General features: G+C 32.3%; 1 protein-coding gene across 1 annotated transcript; it reads right to left on the bottom strand.

Moving 5' to 3' along the window:
- Positions 1–6,802: 6,802 nt before the first annotated feature.
- On the bottom strand, positions 6,803–16,978 carry LOC119600877 (intraflagellar transport protein 88 homolog). Its single transcript, XM_037951443.1, has 8 exons — positions 16,264–16,978; positions 15,518–15,717; positions 15,177–15,447; positions 11,125–12,022; positions 10,252–10,451; positions 7,312–8,239; positions 7,112–7,246; positions 6,803–7,051 (listed from the first exon to the last, which is right to left on the bottom strand). The coding sequence occupies exons 1-8, from the start codon at positions 16,387–16,389 to the stop codon at positions 6,930–6,932; spliced, it is 2,880 nt and encodes a 959-aa protein (XP_037807371.1). The 5' UTR covers positions 16,390–16,978; the 3' UTR covers positions 6,803–6,929.
- Between the last annotated feature and the right edge of the window lie 8,575 nt (positions 16,979–25,553).

The raw sequence follows: 25,553 nt of genomic DNA, 5'->3' as shown, positions 1-25,553 counted from the left end.
GGTAATTAATTTAAAATTTAATTAAATGAAATTCGACATAAGTAAGTTTCTTACGAGCCAGAACCTCTCTACTGACTTTTATGAGAAGCTTTAAAGATATTAAAGCTTATTACTGGCTTAGAAATACGAAAAAACGACAAAATTCGACACACATATGTTATATACGAGTTAAAATCTCTCTACCAAATTTATTGAGGATCAATTCATAAGAAAATTACTTTACTTAAAAATACGTGAGCAATTATGCAATTTGATATAAGAAGCATGAGTAGGAATGTAAATCTTCCTACCGAATTTTATGCGGAAAGTGTCGGGAAGTGTTATTTAATGTAAAGATATGTTTTATATTAACCAAAATCGGTCTAAAAAATTATGAAAAACGGTCAATAATTAATGAGTAATATCACCCTGATGTTTATAGCGGAGCATTCCTTATACGGCATACGGTTGGATGGTGGGTATTTGAGATTCGGCCCAGCCGAATATAACACTCTCACTTGTTTCTTTTTTTTTCAAAGACGGTATTCAAAATTGCAGAATTCTCAAATTAAAAGGTTGTTACCTGTTTTCACATTTTGGTACACATATTAACTACAATTTAAATTCAGAGCTTAATTAGTTGCAATTTAAAAATTAAAAATATGCGACTATAATAAATTTTTTCATGAAAATCTAAATATGGATTGTAAAAATCTTCCGTTCGATTAGCGATAAATTTTTTATTTTATTCCGTCGAAATAACAACTCTAATAAAAAATCACAGATGTTCATAAATGTAATGTGATAAAATCAAATGGAAAAACATAATATATTGAAAATTACGTTTCTAAACAATCATCTTTCCTCTTATTTAGTTTAAGAAACAGTTAAGTATTTAACTCCTTTTATTTACTATGTAGTAGGGTGATCGACTCGATTTTTCAACCGGTTTTAAAACCGGTTTTTTCTGCTTTACCAGTGTCGGTTTTTTCTAAATGTTGATTTTTCGAATATCGAATAACCCGGTTTTTTCACTTTTTAAAAACCGGTTTCGAATACTTTTATTTGCTTTGTATTCAAAGATTATTTAAATGAAATTTTGAAGTAAATAATACAGCCCGTTTAAATTTAAAAATATTCGAGTCCAGGAACTAGGATATATTTTTCTAAAGCACCATTGGTTAAACTTTTCTGATTTTCCTAATTAATTAAAAAATTTTATTTGTAAAATTGATAACTGTTTAATAAAATTTTATTAATCTTAAGATTATATTCCAATTACAATAATTAATTTACCGCTGAAATATTATGGAAGTGTTGGAATACCTATGAAAATTTCCTAAAAGGGCTTACATAGTACCTTATGTTTAACAGAAGTGTCCACTTTTTTCCTAATTTTTTTTTTTTATATTAAAGAAATAATGTAAATCAGACGACTAGATCTAAAGTTATAATCTGTTAAACTGTTAAAAATCATTTCGGGCCATGTTTTATTAATCAAATTTAATCATAAACATTAATTTCTTCAAATTAACATATATTTTTTTTATTTATTATGAAAAACCGGTTAACCGGTTTTTTCTGAATTTGAAAAATATCAACCGGTTTTTTTGAAATGTCAACTATTCGAACTATTTGAAAACCGGTTTTTGGAAAATGTCGAATAATCGATCACCCTACTATGTAGGTGTAATATACTTATTGGCAGATACCAGATATGATAGTTTTCATTTCTGGCGGAAAACGATATTCTTAAATTTTTTAATAAAATATCAAAAGCGTGTACAAATATAAATGGTATACGTGTCATCATTCCATATGTATTAAGTTTATCTCATCGCACATAAGAATGTACAGATGAATGTTCGAGTATCTATAAAATTCATAAGATAGAAACATACAAATACATATTATTGTAAATACATACATACAACATAGTTTTGTTTGTTGTTGATGTTTTTGTACAAATAGCCAATTTATAACAAAGAAAAAAGCTTAGAACAAACACACGAGAACAGCTACATACATATTTGAACATTTGTATGTATAAACGTTCATATGTATGTACATATGTACGTACAGCGCTGCTCATAACAATTTACTAATATTGTCATATGATTTTTTATGATATGGTTTTGATAAACCATAAATGTTGAAATACAGATTGAAAATATTGCCATCATGAATATTTGATTAAAAAAGCCAACTAGCAAATAAAGTAAAAAGTATTAGATATTTGTTAGATTGTTATGATATTTAATAATACTTATTTACATATAAATGTCAATGTTCATATATTGCATTTTTTGTACGTACCTATTGGCGATTACATATATGTACACACATGTTTGAAGTCAAGAAAACATATTGCATTAGATAACTTAAATAAAATTTTGTTAGTTTAAGAAGAAATTTCTTCATATTACATATTAATAATTTATTTTAGTTAAATTAACTAATACTGCAGTATTGACCTGACTAAGCTAAAGCGTACTAAGCTAAAAATATTATTTATATAAGCTTTGTTCCTTTACTTGTCAAGTTTGCAGGTTTTTACCAGAAATTGTAAAAGAGAACAAATTTGAGCAATTAAAATTATTTTCTCTTTGCCAGAACGTGCAGGTTTTAGCCAGAAATTTTTTTCCTGGCAAATAGAAAAAAAAATTGTCAAATAAATTATTTGTTTAAAAAAATACATTGAAAACAAAAAATGTTTGATATTTTTAATTTATTTTCATAAATAAGTATGTGTGATTGTAGTTTTTCAATTTTATTTTAATGTCAATAGAAATTTATATGAATAAACTTCAATACAAATTTAATGAAAGAGAAATTTTGTTTTTTCTGTTCCCGTACTTTTTATAAGTACGAAGAGAAAATTCATTAATTCTCTTTAGCCAGAAAAGTTCTGGAACAAAGCTATAGTTTATTTTAAAAATTTAAATATTTTACAATAAAAAACTTTATTTTTGTTGGCACTTTTTCTAGCATTTTTTTCTTTATTTTTAGCATTTTCTAGCATTTTTTTCAAAACAATCTAGCACTTTTTCGCAATTAGGTTTTGGCAACACTGTTCACAACAGAGGATTACGGGTAAAATCATGGAGAATTTCCGATTTGGATGAAATTTTGCCATTATGGAACTATAAAGCCATTTAAGGAAATTGTATAAGCTTTCTTTTAAGCAAAAAAGCCTATTAAAAAAATTAAATTTTTTTTAGAAACAATGAAGAAATAGCTATCTGAACTCCTTTGGACCAATAGGTGAAAAGTTACACTCATTTGAATAAAACCCTGTATGACCAAAATGTACAACTTTGACACCCTCTAAGTCCGGCAGTTCTGGACCGATAGAGCTGAAAATTTGTGTCTTACCTACTATTCAACACTAACATTGGTGCAGATTTCGTCATAATCGATTTTTTGAGTTGGGTCACTTGACATGAAATTGCTCTTATACATAATTGTATGAATGGATTCAAACGAATCTAAGGCTTGCGGAAAAACAGTGAAACTTAGTAACTATGTCTTTATCATTGCCAATTTTTCATTGAAATTAGATGTAAATATTTTGGGAACGCTGTTGTCAAGATAGTACATTATTTACCATAGTTTGGATTGATTGGGAAGTGGTATTATATAACGCATGATTGTAGACATATATGTAGTTCCTATACACCCCAGAAATCTTAAGAATATAAATGTTGTAGCAGTCTATTAGATATGATATCAAGAATTTTGCTATTTAATATAAGCGAAATCGGTACATATGTATATAGGCAATAACAAATGTTCAAAATAAATCAAATTTACAGCAAAGCATATCTATTACAAGAATATGCATCTCGACATGCGGGTTGTTATAATTTACGCGTATTCCTTATATATCATGACCAGCTATTGAAAATTTATCTTGCATGAGACGCACATTCTATGTATTAAATATTCTTTGTATAAACTAAATAAATAAATAAATTAATAAAGGTTTCCATATAAACATTCAAAAGCCTGGCAAATTGTGCAATCTGTGCATTTTCGATTTTACACTGATACATTTGATCGACTAATTGAACTTATAATTTTTTTAAACTAAACTTTCCCTGCTAAATAATACAGATATATGTTCAGAAACTCAGTTTCCTGGTCGAAATTCCTAAGAATTTTTCCAATCAGTGTTAGTCAGGAATGTTATTTCCGGAATAACATCACTTCGAAGATACTTGGATCTAACTTCGACAAATGCCTGACAGTGGCAAAGAAAGTGCTCCAGAGTTTCACTTTCTCTCCACACGCTCTACATTCGTCTGAACCTGCACTTCCAATTTTGTATAGATGTGTTCGTAATCCTGTGTGTCCACTCAGAATACGTATAATGGTAACCTCACATTTGCTAATTTTGAGGAGATTTCTCGTCTTGCTCTCATCAGGGTCACCCCATAGGTGGTTCTACCCAACGTTTCACTATTCCAAGAAGCCTTATGGGATTATCTCACCCATAATTTTAGTTCAGCTTTTGTTGCGTCGAATGGTTTCGCGTTTGTCAGGTTAACAGCCTCGAGCTCCCTTCCCTTTAAAGCAATTACATTAGCCCTTTCGTTGCCGACTACTCCCGAATTGCCTGATACCCATATGATGTAAACCTTACCTCTGGGAGAATATTCAGTTAAAGCTTTCTTACAATCCAATACGGTCTTAGATTTAATTCTATCACCTGATATCGCCATAATTGCCTTTTGGCTGTCGGTAAATATATTAAGCCCTGTGAGCGCCATATTTATTCTAATCAAATTTACACATTCCGTTATTGCTCGGACTTCTGCCTAAAAGCTTGTGTTATGATTAGTTAAACGGTGGTATATTTCTGTTTCTGGGTCTTCAATATAGCCATCCGTGTAGCAACGGATTCCTACTTTTACATTACTTTATTGTAATTGAAGTTATACCAATTATAATTACTTGTAATGAAAGCATCACAAATTACAATTATTTGTAATTGATAATGCTTCAATTACAATTGATTACAACATTGAAAGTAAACATTATTGTAATTCAGATGTTTTCCATTACAATAATAAGTAATTGTATTAGGTAACGATTCCATTACAATTACAAGCATTTGTAATTGATAATTGGTCAATTAAACATTGCAAGTAATTAATTGTATACAACATAGACGAATTTTGTACTGTTACTTGTTAGTCAATCAAAATTTATTAGCGTTCTTAGTAATATTCCCTTTTTTATATGGTGGGTATATTGATTTTGTCATTCCGTTTGTAACACATCGAAATATTGGTCATAGACCCACAAAAGTCCGTTTGTCTATCTGTTGAAAGCACCATAGAGTCCGAACGGAACGAGCTAGAGGATTGAAATTTTCCACAAATATTCTCTATAGGTAAGGTTTTTTTGGTATTGAAAAAGGAAAATATTGGTCCACATTTTCGTATAGCCCCCATACAAGTGGACCCCCGAAAAACAGCTTTAACGGACATATCTATTTAAAAAGTACGTGTATATCGATGAAATTCGACATAAAGAAGCTTCATATGATCCAAAATCTCCCTACCAAATTTTATGAGCATCGGTCCACAATTGAATAAAAATATGATTATAGTGATGAAATTCAACACACATAAGTTTGATATGATCCAAAAATCTCCCTACCAAATTTTATGAGGATCGGTCCATAATTGACCCTAACCCCACTTAAAAGTCCCCTTCTGAAAATGACTTTAACGCTCATTACTGTCTTAAAAATACGAGTATAGTGATGAAATTCGACACACATAAGTTTCAATGAAGCCAAAACCTCACTATCAAAATTTATGTGGATCGGTCCATAATTTACCCTACCCCCATATAAGGTCCCCTTCAATAAATTACTTAAACGTTCATTACTGGCTTAAAAATACAAGTAAAGCGATGAAATTAGACCCACGCAGGTTCCTTGCGAATCAAAATCTCTTACCCGAATTTTATGTGGATCGATTCATAATTGACCTTACCCCCCTATAAGATCCCCTTCATAATAATAATTTAATGCTCATTACTGCGAGTATAGAGATGAAATTCGACAAAGTAAGTATCTTACGAGCCAGAACTTCTCTGCTGACTTTTATGAGAATCATATAAGCTTCCCTTCAGAAGATGACTTTAAAGCTCATTACTGGTTTAAAAATACCAGAAAAGTGATGAAATTCGACACACATATGTTTTATACGAGTTAAAATCTCTCTACCAAATGTATTGAGGATAGGTCCATAAGGAAATTACTTTAGAAACATTTATAGGAACGTAAATCTTCCTACCGAATTTCATGCGGAAAATGTCGGGAAGTGATTGGCCTAAAAAAAATTATGAAAAACGGTCAATAATTAACCCTAGCTCTTATATAAGGTCCTCTTCAGTTAATTTGATGTTTATAGAGGAGCATTCCTGTTAAGGCATACGGTTTGATGGTGGGTATATGTTATTATATCTGTTGCACTGTCCTGTAAATCTGAAGAAAATCCTTAAATTTTAATAAACATATGTGTGCAAAAAATAATCTTTACAAATAAGTATTAAAGCAAATGCATATTCCTATGTAAATATCCAAGGACATTTCAATGTGTGAATTTGTTGTGTGAGTGTAATAATTTATCGTAGGTAGGTAATGGATTTTTTTCCTGCAAAAGATTTTATTTGTTCATAGTCATTCTCATTCGTAGGAGTAAAGATTTGGATTAAATTATGATATACATACATAGTTACATGTTAAAATAACCGGAGAATGATAAATGTACAATTAAGGAAGGAAATACACCTGTTTATTATTTTTATGTTGTCTTTGATATTTATTGTGTGTGTATTCAATTAATTAATCATTTAGTAGGTCTTTAATTGTCTTAAGTGATATAAATTAAAGTGTATTAAATAAAATAAACAACAACCAACATTAAACTAAATTAAATGGGTAACAAACTTTCAGCATTTATTTCCTCATCATCTGAGTCCTGGCTGAGATCATGTTTAACCATACCAGTACGGGGACGTTCAGCTGGTGGTCCCAGAGGATCTGTGTGATGAGCTTATAGATACAAATTATTATATTATTATTACCATTTAATATTTATTTGAAAATTAATACCTGAAAAAGCCGTATCGGTAGAACGAACATAATGATCGCCATTAAAATTAGCTGTAATGGCATTTGATACCACACTATCGGCAGAAGATTCTGGCAATCTGCCCGTAAAACTGTTTTCATTTTGATTACGATAAGCTTGAAATAAAATATAAGTTGTGAATATATATATTCAGTTAGATTTAACATGAGTTAGTTGGTACCTCTTAGACGGCTACTACCCATTCTTCCCGATGCTGCAGATGACAATCGTTGTTGCTGATAGCGTTGTTCATTGTCTCGCTCCATCTGAGCTTTGTGTAGTCTAGCATATTCCAAGGAATATTTCTCATTCAATTCGGACATGCCTAAACTTTTTGTAACCTGCACTAAAGCTCTAACGCAATTCAAATTATCTGGAAACATGTTGTAGATTTTTTCAAACATGCCCAAATATTGCTTGGGTGGTAAATATGAATTGCGGAAACAGCTGGCAATACGCAACATTAGATTTGGATCCTGGGGATCGGCCAAAACAGCTCTTTCGTAATAGTACAAAGCTTTTTCTATAGCCTGCAGTTTGATGTAATATGAACCGATAGAACTGGCAATATTAATATCACTGGGATTTATACGATAAGCCTCATTATAGTATTGATTAGCTTCTTGGTGATCATTTAATTGTTCATAAATCGAACCAACTTTTTCAAACAGATGCGAATCAATTTCTCCAGCTGATATACCCAGTACTTGCAAATATGATTGTAGTGCAGTTGAGGTATTTGCCAATTTAAAGTTACCTCCACCAATGGTGGTAGTATTTATTTTCTCCTGCAATTTGGCCAATTGATAGTATACATGACTGTGCTGCACAGAGTGCGGTACCATCAATTGGGTCTTTAAATTCTCGAACTGTTCCTCGGCTAATGCGTAATCGTTTTCCGCCATAGCAACTAAACCCAAATTATAATTAGCTTCAAAATTATCTGGTTGTATTTGTAAAGCTCTCTCCAATTTATTACGTGCAGCTGTGTAATTTTGCTTTTGATAATCGATAATGCTGGCATTAACCAACGCCATCGCATTGGTTTGTAAAGCTCCAATTTCATTCATTTGTTGAACACAGTGACTGGCCATTTCTAAATTACCCAGCTGTTGTTTGGAAATATAGTTTTAGTAAAGAGGAAAGATAACGTAAAATTTAAAAATTTTCTAAAAATAAGTTCAAGATAGCCTAAAATCTTAGTGCAAAGTATTGTGAAATTCAGATCGCATTCTACCCTAACGCTCGCGTGACGGTTATATTAACTATAGATGTGAACGAATGGACAGATCATTTTAGTAATTTTTTAATAACAACAAATAATATTTTCGAATTCAGTAGTAATTGGGGCGAATCCAATCGAATCCCGAAAATGGGAATGTTGGTAATCCCTGAGATAAGAAAGAAACACCGGTTTCGAAGTTTGAAAATTTTAATTTTATGTCGCCAGATCATTTATTTGGTCTTACGTCACGAATGCACCCTTTGTAGACGATAGTGAGGACAGTCGTCACTTCACAGTCCCCTAGTAATCTAGAGAGTATACACTTAAAACAAGCTTAAGCAAAAATGTTCATTGCCATGCATTGACGCCTTTGACTAGCTATCGACTGTCTCTTTGTATAACTCTAAGTGCTAGGTTAAATATATAGTTCGGGACTGTCCATACGAACAGCTGGGTTATGTTTTGCCATTATAAGCGTAGAAACAAATACATATCAAAATAATTAATATACAATACTAGAAAAAGCATTTCCATTTTATAATTCTGCCTGACACTATCCGCTGTAGCATAGTGTAGTGATATGGTTAATTTATTTTATTTGTAATTTGTTGGTTAACCACTATAATTGTGTGTTAATACTAGTGTTGCCAGTCTTACTGTTTTGTGCTCAGATATTGAGTTTCCAATTATTTGTATTTTAGTTAATTTTTTCCCTTGCGTAAGCAAGGCTATATGTGACATGGAATATGACGTGTATTTTGAATTCGATCTAATGAATTTCTTTTAAAAATGTTATTAACTCTGATCAATGCACTAAGGCCCCGATTAACAAAGACTTGTGATACATAAGAAAAAACTACTTTCCTTGAATTTGCACTATTTTGTAATTAATGTTGGCGTGTCATAATGTCCAGTGACGTTTTGACACACTAAATGTATCATAGGGTCCATGTTTATAATTAAAGAAATGGACACCCAAATTCCTAAAGGATTTGTTTCTAAATTTGGTGTATATTGCATATTTCGGTCAGGCGCGGGGGTTTTAAATTCTAGGGTATTTCGAATACCGGCTTCGCTAAATTAAGCCTTATTTGATAAATGGTATCTTTGAATTCCATGGAATTTATGACATTTTACTCATGGATATTGTGACACTTTTGAAATTGTCATAACGTCCATGGACTCTATGATTCAATTTAGTGAGTCATAACTTCCATGGACATTTGACACTTTTAATACAGAAGTGTATTGGACAATTTATTTAGAATTTAGGAATGGGACACTCTAATTCCGAAAAGAATTGCTCCTAAATTTGGTGTATATTGTGTATTTAGGATTCCTTTAAAAAAGTGTCTGGATATTCGGCCGGGCGCGGGGGTTTTAAATTTTAGGATATTTCGAATACCGGCTTCGCTAAATCAATCCTTTTTTGATAAATGGACTCTTTGAAATCCATGGACTTTATGTCATTTTGCTCATGGAAATTGTCATTTGAAATTGTCATAGCATCCATGGACCCTATGACTCAATTTAGTGTGTCATAACGTCCATGGAAATTATGTCACTGGACATTATGACACGTTACTTAATTATTTGGTACGCAGACATTAAGTTAGTTATATATTATGTAGTAACAAAATAAATATATATAATTATCGATTAAAATTCAAATTGTTCTTGAAAGGATAATATTCTCCAGATTATAAGATTTTTTTGAAAGTTTATTTACTAAATATTATACTTTTCAATCAATTTACCGTACGGATTCCCGTTACCCGATTGAACTAAAATTTAGTTTTAGATACTAATGTAAACAACAATACTTATCCAAACAAAAGGGATATTTTTTGGGCACATCTAATATACATACAAATGTATAAGATATGTGAGACTTACATTAATATAAATAAATGTTAAATTGGTCAAAGCACTGGCTGTCATGGATCCTTCAGATTTGCGGTCATACATTTGCAGTGTTTCAATTGCCTGATTGACATCGTTCTGACGTAAATATACTAGAGCTTTATTCAATTCCAATTCGCTAGCAAGCCATGACAGAGTGGACGTTTTAATGACCTCGATGCACCAGTTGTATCCTGAAAATAAATTGATATTGCTTATATGTACATATGTATGTATGTGTAAATAGGAGAGGTAGGCGGATATTTAAATACAAATTATATGAAAAATTATACAATTATTATTATTATTTTTCGAAACTTCAACCAGTACTTTTGCCAATGAATATTCTTCATTCTAAGGCAGATAGATTTTTGTTTGGGATAACTAAACCAATTATTTACATGTAAGAATGTAAAGTCGGAAATGGCCGACAATATGATACCCTACACCAGTGAGTGGTAAGTAAAAAAAACAAACAAACATCAGCAAAAACGCATAATACCCTCCCCACTATAGTGGTGTAGGGCGTAAATAATATATATGTAGTATATTAGTAAAGAAAATAATTTAAGGTGAGAAAAAAGTCGAAAATTATAATTCCGTTTATATTTAAAGAATGTGAACTATTCTATATTTTTGGTCCTTTTTATTACTGTTTTAAAGAAACTAAATTTGATTTGTAGATTTCTAAAATGTATTTGTGAAATATTTTCCAAAATGGTATTTATTTTTGGTATGTTTTTAAAACAAGTCGATGTCCTTTTCTTAATTATGTTCCTTTCGACAATTTAAATAGTAACATGCTGCACACATATACATATGTACATATATTCAGATATTTCCGCCAGCCTCATTGCATACACTTACCATCATTATAGTTCTCCTCAATTATGGGTGAAATTAAATCAACAATCATTGTAATGGTGCGCTTTTCACTATTTTTACGTTGTTTGAAATAAATTGCCAGCTCGTCGGACTTTAACGACTGCAAAATGTAGCTATTACGGTCTACAGGCCGTGTACCAGTCTTGGGACGTTGTTCATTTGGTGCGCTCAAAGCACCACCATTACCGACTCCATCAACACCGGCAACGGCAACATTTTCAGATCCAATATTTTTATTTTCAGTAAGATCAAAACTATTACCAGCGGCACCACCAACACTTCCAATGCTACTTCCATTGCCACTATTGATTACTTCAATTTCAGCTGTGGGTGAGTGCTCGAATTCATCCTGATGCTGTAACTGACGTTGAGGATGTGTTTGTGTGTGATGCTGTTGTTCACTAACCACATGTTGTTGCAGCTTAAGTATACTGTTTTCGTTGTCCAAATTCTTTTCAGCCTCCATCGGCAGAACATCACATAAATTTCTAAAAGTGCTCTTTATTTTATCCACATCACCCATGGCATAATAGCACAATATCAAGTGGATTCCGCTGCGTATATCCGCACGTTCCGACATGATAAATTCAAAGCTGGCTGCCGCATCAGCATACTGGCCCATGCGCACAAAAAGTATGCCAATGTTTTGGGTGATTTTAAGGCGTAATTGTTTTAAATTGTTGGGCACCGAATCCAATGCCATGCGGTACATTTTTATCGCCTTTGGATAAATGCCCATGCGATAGTAAATGTTTCCCATGTTCAGTTTTAGCTGATTCACATGTGGAAACATTTTGTTCTTTGTCATGATGCTGTATGTGTTGAGGGCCTCAATGTGCATGTCATTCCGTTCATATTGTTCGGCCAGATTAAAGAAAACCTGCAAAGAGAATGAGTTTGTTCGAGTGTTGAGTGAGCCAGTTTCTTTTTCATTTATTTTTATGTTATTTTTGTCTATATGTATTCCTTGGGTTCTTCTTTTTTTGCCCCATTGCAATTGTATGAAAATGAAAGTAGAATAACAAAAGCAAAACTATTGCTAAGCAGAAAAGTTTTTCCTTATCAAGCATGGGAATATTTAATGAACGAATAAATCTTAAAGGACATATTAAAGTTTCTTGGGTTTAATATTACATATTTGATAAAGACCAAGTTTTAAATAACTAAAAGATCAAAAATCAAATAATCAATTTTAATATTATTTGAAACGTCGGAAATATTCGAAAAATTATGTGGCAACATGTTTATTGAATCTGAAATTGAATTGAATCGAAATTTATATACATATAACTTAGTAAATTAATGTTTCTGAAGCTCTTTAGATTCTTGAAAAATTTAATTATAAATACCCATATGTTCCTATATTAGACTTTTTTCGGTAAATAACCTTTTCAGATATAGTCACAGCTATAGAAAGGAAGTATATGGCTGAACATACCGGTCTGTTTAAGTAATGAAATTGACTGCAATAATATAGTAATTTATGAGGTGGTATTGAATACTACCTTATCCAAGCATTGATTGGAACTTTCGAATCAGAATACTTATGAGGTTGGACTCTTCGTCTTCATCAGATTGTCTAATGTCTGCACTGAGGCTGAAATATAAGCATCTCTAGTTGTCGACCATTAAAATGCCAACTAACTTGCCTCTTTCAAGGCTCTCACAGTTATAGTTATAAGGTCGAATGTATTCCCAATGCCATTCATTGCTATCTTATTTTAGACGATACTCTGTCGAATTGATATACATAGGTTCCACAACATGGGGGCATTCGGTAATGTGAATTTGGATGAAAATCATTCGGAATAGGATATTCATGTTCGACAGGCGAATGGGTGACAGAAAATGAGAACTCAGGTTTTATACTATTACCACTTGTATAATAACCAAAAAGTATTCCCGGAAAAGGACATTGATATAGTGCCAGAATTCTCTCCCGCGATGCATTTTACCTTCATGACTTCGGACTTTCTTTGGAATTATTTCACCTGTAGTCGAACCAAAGGACCCATATTGTCGGGAACCGATGGTCTGCAGGCAGAGGTTCAGACTTTGGAGAGGTCCCATTGGGTTGAACACAAAACTTGGGAAGAGAATGTTGGTTTAAAGACTTATGTACGGGAATTCTATATTTCTCTATGAGTTCGTTACTTTTGACAAAATAGACTACAGATATCCCTCAAAATGACAGTGGGGCTAAACGTTGGTAATGAGTTCGTGTTAAAAGTATTAGATTACAAATTTAATTAAGGGGTATACGGGCCCTCTATAAATGTATCGGATAAATGGGAAGTATGATGTTTTTTGCATCTCGAAAGTTACGCAACGGTCAGAGCTTGTATACGGTAATCGTACCACAGTACAAAAGGCCGTGAGCAGGTTTTCTCTATCATCTTGATGTATGTATGTATGTATGTATGTATGTATGTAGGTATGTATTATGTATGTATGTATGTATGTATGTATGTATGATGTATGTATGTATGTATGTATGTATGTATGTATGTATGTATGTATGTATGTATGTATGTATGTATGTATGTATGTATGTATGTATGTATGTATGTATGTATGTATGTATGTATGTATGTATGTATGTATGTATGTATGTATGTATGTATGTATGTATGTATGTATGTATGTATGTATGTATGTATGTATGTATGTATGTATGTATGTATGTATGTATGTATGTATGTATGTATGTATGTATGTATGTATGTATGTATGTATGTATGTATGTATGTATGTATGTATGTATGTATGTATGTATGTATGTATGTATGTATGTATGTATGTATGTATGTATGTATGTATGTATGTATGTATGTATGTATGTATGTATGTATGTATGTATGTATGTATGTATGTATGTATGTATGTATGTATGTATGTATGTATGTATGTATGTATGTATGTATGTATGTATGTATGTGTGTATGTATGTATGTATGTATGTATGTATGTATGTATGTATGTATGTATGTATGTATGTATGTATGTATGTATGTATGTATGTATGTATGTATGTATGTATGTATATGAAACATGGTGCAAGCCTCTTTCATGATTAGGTCTGCCTTACGGATTTACCGCTGACGAATCTAATCAAATTTGCTAGAAGTACCGAATAGTTTTCATTGACAACATAGAAATAACAAGACGCACAAATAAGAGAGTAATCATTTTAATGAGTATATCACAAATGGTTCCCATACTTATAACCTAACCTATAAATATTTTTTAATTAGACTACAATTAAAGTAGTAACTAAAAACTCCCACGTGCGCTTAAAAGGAGTAAAATAGTTAAATTGAAAATGGTATCAGTTGCTTAACAAGCACACTTCACATTTCTTCATTTAGGTAGTTTTTATTCGGTCAAAAAAGGACAGACGAACAGACAGATGAAAAATGAAATTGCTAAAAGTTTTCACTTAAGAAAAGTTTTAATGAAAGTGAAATAGAATAAAATTAAATAAATTTACGTGTAAAATATAAGAAAATCCCTGAATAAAAGATACAATTGTAATCAAACGAAATCGTTGAACCTTTTCTTTTTTTCTTCTACTGTTTATTTATTTCTTTAAAAAAGGTGTTGATAATTGCAGGTTGCATCGTTAGTAACAATTGTATGTGCAGTCACTAGAGATTGGCTTTGCTTTTCTTGAAGAAATTTTTAATTAATTATTTAACTTATAAATGTTTAAACGATTTCTATTCAAAAGAAAAGTAAATTAATTTCAAAACTTTATAATTTAATTACTTTTCAATAAGTTTGTTAGAATTATGTACTTTATTTAATAATTTTTTAATCAAATCTCATTAGAAAATTATTATTTAAATATTTTGGTATTTAAATTTGTTACGTCTAACCGATTGAATCAAATACCTAATGTGGTAAAAATTTTATTAATTAATTTTTAAATTAAAGGAATTAGTAAACAATTTTAGGAATTAATACATGAAACCACTCTAATGTATTAATTTTAAAACATATTTGATATGGTTAGGATGCAATTAAGTACTTACAGCATACGTCAAATCGAAATTATGAAATATGTTTTCACCATGCTGATCGCGAAAGCGATGTAAAGTGCGGTCTAAAGAAAATGCCTCTTTCGCTTTATTAAGCGCCTCAGCCAATGTTGCTTTATGATCGGTCGATGAACTCTCCTCACGACTACCATCTGTAGAAGATATTCCCAGTTTTTGTGAATTGGTAGCTTTAGCCGCTATGACAATTGATGATTCCAATAATTTTACAATTTTTGCTTCAAGATTTTTATACTTTATCTGAGGACTAAATCAACAAGAAAAAAAAAAAAAAAATAGCAACAAGTTTTAAGTATTGAAACATATCTAGTACTAACCTCACTTCTTTGGTGGCAACAATGGCCGCATTAGCTGAGGATAATGTTTGTTGTCTGGCCTTTTCCACAAAAAATTGATCAAAACGCTGGCCAGCGGAACCGCTATTATTGGCAGCGTAACCCACGGCACGTACAGCTGTTGAGGGACGTGCTAGTGCTGTTTTATCGCCTCCCAAGCGGCTACTCACTAAATTTCCACGCTAATAAAATTTGTTTAAACACTTTAATTTTGGAAAATTCATTTAAACACATATAAAGTTTCCATGTGAGGGGTAGTGTGTGTATATCCCAACAATATTATGGAGAGCCTATGTATCCCTTTTATACGCAATTTTAATTAATAACTCAGTTTATATATTTTTTTCGACCATTTGACAATTTTGCATGCACTATTTGTAATACTGTGAGAAAAGCATTCGAGTCTAGTGTATTTGGGTAATCTGGAGAGGATACTCTTTAATCATTATTGTTAAAAGCTTACTTCTTCCTAGGCTGTTCGGGACAATTGCTCCGAACTGCTTGGATGTGCTGGCAAAACTGTTAAATATTCAGTGTTTAAAATTGAAATGTATGTATTGGACAAAGGAGTTGTATAAAATCCCTGAGCAACTTTACGTGGAACTTTTTGGGTTTTTTCGTCCTTTTACAAATTTAAACATTTTCACATATACTTATACACACACACACAAACCCATACAAAGGAACTTCGACGCACAAATGGAATTTATTGTGTGTTGATAACCTACCGAAAAAAGTAATGATGTCGGTGGACGACCGGCAGCTGTTGGTGGTGGGGGTGGTGCCTGATTACGATTTGAAACGGCTGTGGATGAGGAATTTCCAGAGGCATCTTTCGAAATTTCCGCACTCATTGCAACAGCATTAATTAAATTTTAGTTGAAATAAAGCTTAAGTTACAAACTACGTGCCACCAAAAACTAAAAACAAATACCGAAAAATAACAAACGAACGAATGAAAACAATGAGTGGGAGGGAACTGGTTCAACTTTTGCAACAAATGCCAGTGTTTGTAGAAATGTATAAACAAATGTTTGGAATGTTGAATAAAATGAGATAGAACTTTTCGAAAATTTTATTCGACTGTTTCTGTTGTTGTTGTTATGTTGGCCCTTTGTTGCAATGGAAACGCTGTGGCATATTACTTTCTCTACATGTTTGTTCACTTCAATTTTCGTACTTTATTTTTTCATACAGTGAGTCCGTATTCTCTCATGTATTTAATTCTCCATTACAATTTATTTACAACAATACAACTAAAATTTTAAATTATGTAAATTATTTGTTTTTTCATAATTTTTATAAGAATTAATGCCAGCGGCAGAATTTGTTTGGGCTCTTTTCCATTTAACCAACAATAACTCCAACAGGAACAACCACATACAATTACAGCAACGATTTAACACCACGACCACCACTTGATTTCCACTCTGGGATACAACTGTTTTATGTTCAAAATAATTTATTTTATTTTTTCCTATTGTTTTTATTATTTTTGTTATTATAACCGGTATTGTAGTGTTAGTAGTTGTTAAGGGTAGAACTTCTGTTTGTTTTGGTTTTATGTTGTGGCTGTTCCATGAACTCGGTTGCCATGGGAATGGGTCTAATGCAAAGGTAACGTCAAAAATTTTATTCCTTTTATGTTATTGTTGTTTTTATTAGATAAATATAATTTACATGTCTGTGAAATTTGTAAACAATTGTAATAGAATAAAAATATAGAAACTGAACAATTGTTGCTATTATTGTTTTTATTCCCCAAACTGAAACAATTTTATACTACAAAAACATTTGAAATATTTATGTACGGGTAAAAGTGAACAATAAAAAAATTATAAACTATACATAATTGGCTAATTCAAATTTGGAAACTTTAGCGCTGTGTTTAGTTTACTTTAATTGTTATTTAACAAATTATTAAAAATTACTACAACAAATTGTTTAGAAATTGTTGCTGAATAATAATTGATATACTTACATAATAATTCATCTTCATACCAATCCTGAAATTCCGATCGTGGAAAACGTATGATTTTGGGATTGGTAATATTTTGTCATTATAAAATTCCACTAAACACAAACTATTCTGAGACGATAGGTATTTTGTGCGTTACAAACATCAGCATAAACGTATAATACCCTCCCCACTATAGTAGCGTGAGGTATAATAATCATAATCCCTTCATCAGAACTATATTTTGTTATTAGTATTTTAATAATTGTAAGTTAGATCATTAGTTCGAAAGGATAATGTAGATGTATTACATCAAATTCTAAGAAGTATGTACATAAATCAGTGCCTTTAATTGGAATCAAACCCATGATATATTTGTTAGTTAGGTTAGGTTGATAGGAAAATGTATGTACATACATAAAATCCTAGGAATTACATAGGGCTCCTTTTCATGAAAAATGTTTGTTGGTAAAAACAAAAACCTTATATAGTATTCAATGTATTATCGTCCGATGTTCCTAAACTTAGTTTTCTGAACGTACTTCCTAAGAATTTTGCAATCAGTGTTCACTCCCAAGATATTTCGATCTAATTTTGGCGAAAGCCTGGCAATAGCATATAAAGTACTCCAGAGTTTATCTGACCTTTCTACATTCGTCTGAATCCGCATGTCCAATTTTGTATAGCTGTGTCCGTAATCCTGTGTGTTTGCTTAGAATACGTACCATCATTCTAACCTCAGGCTTGTTCATTCTGAGGAGGCTTATCGTCCTGCTCTCGTCAGGGTCACCTCATAGGATCTTTGTGGTTCTACCCAACGTTTCATTATTCCAAGATGTCTTAATAGTTTCTCTCATCCATATTTTTAATTCTGCCCTTGTTTCGTCAAAATGTTTTGCGTTCATCAGGTTAACTACCTCGAGCTCCCTTCCATTTAAAGCTATTACATTCGATCGCTTCGTTGCCGACTACTCCCGAGTGGCCTCGTACCATATGATGTAAACCTCAACTCAGGGAAAATATTCGGTTAGAGTTTTTTTACAATTCAATATGGTCTTCGATTTAACTTTATCATCTGATTGCCTCAGTAAAGGTGCTAAGCCCTGTCGACGTCATATTTATTTTTCTTATTGCTCATACTTCTGCCTGGAAGCTTCTGTTGTGATTAGGTAAAAGGTGGTATATTTCTGTTTCTGGGTCTTCAATGCAGAACCTCAGGCCGACTTTGTCCACCAATTTAGAGACATCCATGTAGCAACGTATTCCTACTGGTATTTACTCTAATGCTCCACTTGACCAAGACATTTTATCTGGGATCAGCGTTCCAAAGTTTCCGACACATTCTGTTTCCGGTATGCGATCAGGGACATCCGATGATTGTGTATAGCCTCCAATGTCTCCAGTATACATTTATGACGTTATTGGCCGCTATTGGCCAGTTCGCCTAAATATTTTTCAATGGGTGGAATATCTAGCAACGTTTTCAGAGCCTTGGTTGACGCAGTTCTCATGACACCACTTATAGCAATATGAACACTGAACTCCCTGTATTAGTTTGATATTACACTTTTTGTCCAAAGAAGTCCATCTTTTATAAAACCAATGTATCATAGTAGGACTAAGACCCCATTTCATGTCTATTGTTCTCTTACAAAGCGCCCAACACCGATGTTGAATTGTTGATCAATAAAAAACCGGTCAAAGGATTGAATATGTATATCAGTGTGACGTTATTAAAGTCGCCTTTGATGTCAATGCATAACGCTAGTGTATACAGTTTTCTATCGAAGGATTCATCTATGTAGTGAGTGGACAACTTTGTTTAATGCGGTTTCCAACGATCGTCCCTTTTCATAAGCATACTGCTTATATTTGAGTTGTTTGTCTGGTAAACTGCTTTTAATCATACTATCGACAATCCGTTCCAAGGTTTTATGTAGGATTGACGTAAAGCTTATCGGTCGATAGGACTTAACTGTTGCATAGCTAGGTTTTTCTGGTTTGGGTTCAAATATTACCCTTGGATCCTGCTATTTAATAGGGATATTTTAAGCTTGCAGTCAAAATCTTTGACAGATGTACGGAAACTAGTCCCGCCTTTGGCTTTGGTGGTGGCCGAAGTATTTTGAATCTTTTATTCTGATGGTCTTAAAAGAGTGCTGTTCCAAAAGTCTTCTATCCTGACATTCATTTTAAGTTCTTCTGAATATATAGTTATTTATATCTAATACTTTCCCTCTGATTGCCCGATTACCTAAGTTCAATGTGAATAAGTCTTTAGTATTTAAAACATCAATTACGGCTTGTCTCCTTCGATTGGTACTTGTGCTACCCCAAGCTACATGGTGGGAGTTGCCATCACAACCAATTACAATATCTTATTTTTTCTTTGTGCCTCTTCAACCAGTTTCATCAGATCCGACGTTGGTGGTAGTTTCGGAGAATAAAAGAGCAGGTAAACAGATGCAAAGTAAATGTTTCCAGGACCTTGCTTCAGCGACGTTGCATCCCATGTTGATATACTAGTTGAGAGGAGAAAACATAAGTTCTTGTAAACATAATATACATGTTCTCGGGCGAGACCCTATATCAGCGTAGAAAACTTGGAACTTTACGTGACTTAATCCAGAATCGTCTTTTTAGTCGTCTCGCTCCAATGGAGGTTTATTTGGATAATCTCAATCAAGGTCAATCAATCAACTGTCTTCTGGCGATTGAGTGATTTCCTCCTCAACGTTACCAGTACTGGCTAATTATGCTTTGTGCACAGACTTAGGTATTTTAGTATTCTTGTCGGGGCCTGTTGTGAGAGCCCTTTTAATCAGCGCATTCCCAATTTTGTAAAGGGTAGCTGCACTTTTTTATAGCGAGATAGTGGTAATCTCTTCGATTTTAGGATTTGACTCCTCAACGTTACGACTAGTGGTTAATAATGCTGTGGGCATTTAGGTATATTAGTGTCCTTGTCGGGGCTTGTTGTAACAGCCCTTCCAATCGGCACCTTCCCAATTTTAAATATGAAAGCTTTAGGGGTTAAGCCAAAAACAAAGTAGGGCATCCTTTGTTCTTGGCAAGACTAGCCATGGAGTTCTGGTCGATACCTATTACAAGTAAAGTTTTCTCAGATTCTCTTATCCTGTAAAAGATATCCCATTTTTCCTTGGCCAGTTCAGCATTTTGGCTTCCAGGATTTTACAATATACGCTCATTAGGCAATTTTTTGATCCATCCTCTTATGTTTACATTGGACTTTAAAAAGATCCCTTTTCTTTACCAGTCCAAGCTTAGCACCGTCCAAGGGAGGGGGATACTTTCCACCAAGTTCTTCAGGGAACCATCACATTAAAAAGATCCCTTTTCTTTACCAGTCCAAGCTTAGCACCGTCCAAGGGAGGGGGATACTTTCCACCAAGTTCTTCAGGGAACCATCACATTGGTGAGATGCCAACCTCATCAGCATCACGCTCATGCTGAACTCGCAATTCACACTTTCTATTGGTAGGTAGATTTATTTCCTTACTCTGCTGGTCTTTTAAAATGTTGCCTGTCATCGTATACTGGATAGTAGAGATCGTCCCGGTGTCAACATTGGTGTAAAATGGCGACTCTTTTCCTTTTCCACCATTTTGCTTCTTCTTCCTCGTTTTTAGGGGCATCTTTTGAGATACCCTCTTAGGTTTGTTCTCAGTTGTCAACTCCTCGGGAGACCTGATCCTCTTTGTCTCATATATTGAGAGCGAATCCTATATTAACATTGGAGTGTGATGAGATTTACTCACTATGATTTCCTGAACTCCAGAAAGCCTTTTTTAGTAATAGGTAGTTTTGTGAAATATCATGGAAATGAAAAAAGAATAAACTATGTATATGAATATAAACTATAGCTTGAAAAGCTATATCTGAAAAAATAGTATTCAACCGAAATGTAGAAAATTGTATTATTTTTAGAAATTATAATAGCGCAAGAAAACATAATTATAATCAGCAAGAATTTCGCATAAAAACTTTTTGTAATCTTTGTAAATCATTACTAGAGTCCTTCTATGTAATGCAGACGATATGAAATAGTCCATGAAAAGTAAGTTGTTGAGCAAGTACAAGCCCATTTAAGAGTATCTAACGCCATAGTTAACACAATTTAATTGAAAAGTGGACTCATATCACTTTCAAAATCAACGATTCGTTCTAAATTGTTTTGTTATGGTATGGATGTATGTATAAATGTTTATTTAAAGATGTAGCAAGTTGTTATTTTTTCTTTTTGTCTTAAATTCTTAAAACAAATATTTTCATTTATGGTTTTATGTTTCCCTTTAAATTTATTTTATTTAACATTCAACGATGAATAATAAATTAGTACTTTACACCGCAGTGGTTTTATTCAAACTTTATTTATAAACATAAATATTTAAATAACAGATGCAGCGCAGCAGCATCAACACCGGCAGCAGTATCTAAATATTCAGTAATAAAAATAACAACAATAATGACAATAAGAAAATGAGACGTATGAATGAATGAACATCTTGTCTTAAGGCAAAATGTATTTACAAAATTGTACGCCATTCCTTTATATCATCTTTGTTGTTGTTGTTTTATTAATATTGCCAAAGATATTGTTCATTAATATTTCATTCATATAAGTGACATTTTTTGTGTTCTCGCCAATGAATGTCTGTCTACTTTTAATATCTTGTTACAGTTTCTCACTCTATAGTTCATTTATTTTTTACCTTGCAACTTTTACCTAAAATACCTTAAATATGGACTTTAAAAGTATAGGAATATTTGTTGTATTTTTAAAACCTACACTGCTGCAAATGGTGTATGTGAACCGTATTAAGCGTTTGTGCAAAGAGTCCTTTATCCTTGAAAAGAAGATATTTTATTTTTCGTATTTTTTTTACTAATGGATTATTATTGTGATGTAAAAATTGAATCGGGATCTCAATGGGTTCTGTATATTTTTTATACATCTTACGGGTTTATGAGTACTATTTGATTACCAAAACATATTGTGTACTCGCATGGTCTCTATAAAAGTAAATTTCTATGTGGGTGTTTGTATACAACGAATTAAATCTTTGAAAGTAAACTGAAAATAGGAAGAAAAATCTATAAGTAATTTGTCATTCTTGTCTCTGTTCCTTTCTTAGGAAATAATTATGTTAGTCAGCAGCGACAGATTCACACAGGCATATACAAGAAGTAAAATATAGTTTTTATTTTGAAATTTTTGTCACAAGACTCTCGTTGGCTGTCGTGCTGTTAAAGTAGGAAAAACGCATTAATTACAAATTCACGAGCGAACATTGTCTTCCAGTCGAATTGGTTTTTAATTAAAAATTGCACAATGCCAAAGAATTGAAAATGTAACTATGTACAACGTCAACAACTTTCTGTTCGCTCTTCTAGTATTTATATTAAAAATGAAATGAAAACTAAATTTCAATATTTGAGATACATTTTACTTCCAGCTTTATAGTGATAATTGCTGTGAACGTTATAATGAACAACAATGATGCAGTTCCAAAGTTGAGCATCCTGTATGCAGCAGAATTTATGTCATTTCGTTTTAAATATGATAAATGCTTTAAACAGACAAATTATTATATTTTCCAAATTTGTAAACATGTAATTACAAATGGGGAATTTTGGTGTGACAATATTTTTACTCACTTAAAAACGTAAAGAAAAGATAATTTTGACATTCAGTTTGTAACCGTCGAAATATTGGTTGTAGATCCACAGTATATATTCTGGATCTTTACTAGGTTCTCAGATGATCAGCTATAGTACAAATATTTGATGCAGTTTATTTGGTATTATCATAGCCCATATTGAAATGTACTTCCGCGGAGTAATTTTTCAACTCTAAAATATACATATCCAAAATTCGTTTTTTTTTAACTAAGTACTACAAAATATGAGTCGTACTCAAGTCTTTCATCAAATTTCAATTGTGTCTATTATTTTCGGATGAGGTCGATTTTTTATTATAAACGTAAAAACTAAAACTCATTTTTTCAAATTTAGGAAAAATATAAGCACTTAAGAAATATTTTTCTATAGTCATTAGGGTTGTAAATTATTCATGTTTAAAATTATTCGAATAAAAATGTACAATATATTTTCATTCGAGTAGTCGATTAAATTTTAAGAATTATTCGATTATACGAACAAATAACTAATAAAAGTTTTTATTCGAATAATTTAATAAAATATAAATAAAATTTTCCAAACGCCTTCAAAATCTTAAGATACGGGTAGAAAACGGTTTTCGTAAAATAATACACTTATAAATCAGTAACTTAGTTGAATCTCAATCTGTTTTAAATTTCTTAATGAAAGCTGAGGCGTTTTACAAACTGTTTTATATAAGAAAATCGTACTATTTATTAATGTATTAGAAACAGCCCACTATAGGGCTCTTGTTCGGCTTGGCCAAGACATTCTATCTGGGCTCAATGTTTCAAAGTTTCCGATATATTCTGTCTGCTATGCGATCAGGCACGTCCAATGATTGTTTATAGTCTTCTAATGTCTTCAGTATACATTGATGACGTGTCATATAACCGCTTTAAGCCAGTTCTCCTGAAGTTATGAGCCGTTCGGTTGTAAGTGCCGCCCCATATCATAAATATGTTTCAATGGGTGAAATATCTAGCAACGTTTCTAGAGCCTTGCTTGACGTCCAAAGAATTCAACTAGATTATTGATGCATAAGCTAGAATTAGTCTAATTACACTTTTATAAAACGAATGTGTCATAGTAGGAATAAGACCTCATTACATGCCTATAATTCTCCTACATGCCTCTATGTGGTGTCTCCATTTTAATTTTCAGCGAAGGGTTACATCCGTCATTCACCGGTATCTTCTTGGCCAGGAAACAGGGTTCACTATACTTAAAGTTAAAGAAAACAAGTTAGAGTGCTATATTCGGCTGAGCCGAATCTTAAATACTCTCCACCAGCTACTTTTGTATTAATACTTTTTTAATTGATCAAATATTTGTTGAAATAAGTCTTCTCACGTCTTAAATAGAAAAATCCCAAGAGTTAGACAGCTTAAATCTGTTACAATTGCAAGATTTTTTGAATATTACAAACGCCATTTTCTTTTATCTTTTTATAGCGCCCTAAGATATGCTTTAGCGATATTTAATAATTTGCATGTATGCATGTGTGTGAAAGATTTAAGTAAATTCAAAATATACATATGTCAAATTTTTTCTACACAAATTGATAAGTGCCGGTTCACACAGGGGAACTTTTTTTGGGAAACTTTTGATATTGTGTGTGAGAGAAAGAGATTATTGATATTTCTTTAACTTTCTCTCACACACAAAAATCAAAAGTTTCCCACAAAAAGTTTGCCTGATTGAACCGGTATTAATGCAACTAGTTAATTATGGTTAACGTGATTTACTGGGCAGGGCATAGTATGGGAGATATGACCAATAATAGATCGATCGAAAAAAAAATTCATAGTAACATTTCTGTATATAAGAGCGATACTTGTACCAAATTTTATATGGATTTAGTAATTTTGAAAAAAGTTATGTGCGTTTAAGTGATTTTCGGGAAGGGACCTTGTATGGGAGCTATGACCAAATATGGACCGGTCGTGAAAGAATTTTATATATAAGAGCAATATTAGTGCTAAATGTATGGATATCAATATTTGGTAATGAGTTATTTGCGTTTAAGTGATTTCGGGAGGAGAGCTATGACCAATTATGGACCGATCGGAAAAAAATCATAGTAATATTTCTGTATATAAGAGCAATACTTGTACCAAATTTTATATGGATATCTTAATTTAATAATGAGTTATGTGCGTTTATGTGATTTTCGGGAGGGGACTCTGTATAGAAGCTACGACCAATTATGGACCGATCCTAAAAATGTTTTCCCTGGATGAATTTTATTCTCATAAGATTTTAAATTGCAAAATTTTGTGAAGATATCAGCATTCTGGCGGAAGCTATTAACAATAAACTCATTTTCCGGGAATATGTACTTTTGTATGGGAGGTATATGAAATTGTGGACCGATTC

Source organism: Lucilia sericata, unplaced genomic scaffold, assembly GCF_015586225.1.
Source record: "Lucilia sericata isolate MDLA Ls3-8-SP2 unplaced genomic scaffold, ASM1558622v1 Contig000124F_arrow, whole genome shotgun sequence".
Lineage (NCBI taxonomy): Eukaryota > Metazoa > Arthropoda > Insecta > Diptera > Calliphoridae > Lucilia > Lucilia sericata.
This window is presented reverse-complemented; position numbering and strand designations above follow the sequence as displayed.

What these genes read in the sequence shown, in the direction of transcription:
- LOC119600877 (XM_037951443.1), bottom strand. Translation starts at nt 16,389, where the DNA reads ATGAGTGCGGAAATTTCGAAAGATGCCTCTGGAAATTCCTCATCCACA. An exon ending in TGAGGAGAACTATAATGATG is followed by an intron (nt 10,452 to 11,124) that starts GTAAGTGTATGC and finishes ATTTATTTTCAG; the next exon opens with GATACAACTGGTGCATCGAG. An exon ending in GGGTAGTAGCCGTCTAAGAG is followed by an intron (nt 7,247 to 7,311) that starts GTACCAACTAAC and finishes TTTTATTTCAAG; the next exon opens with CTTATCGTAATCAAAATGAA.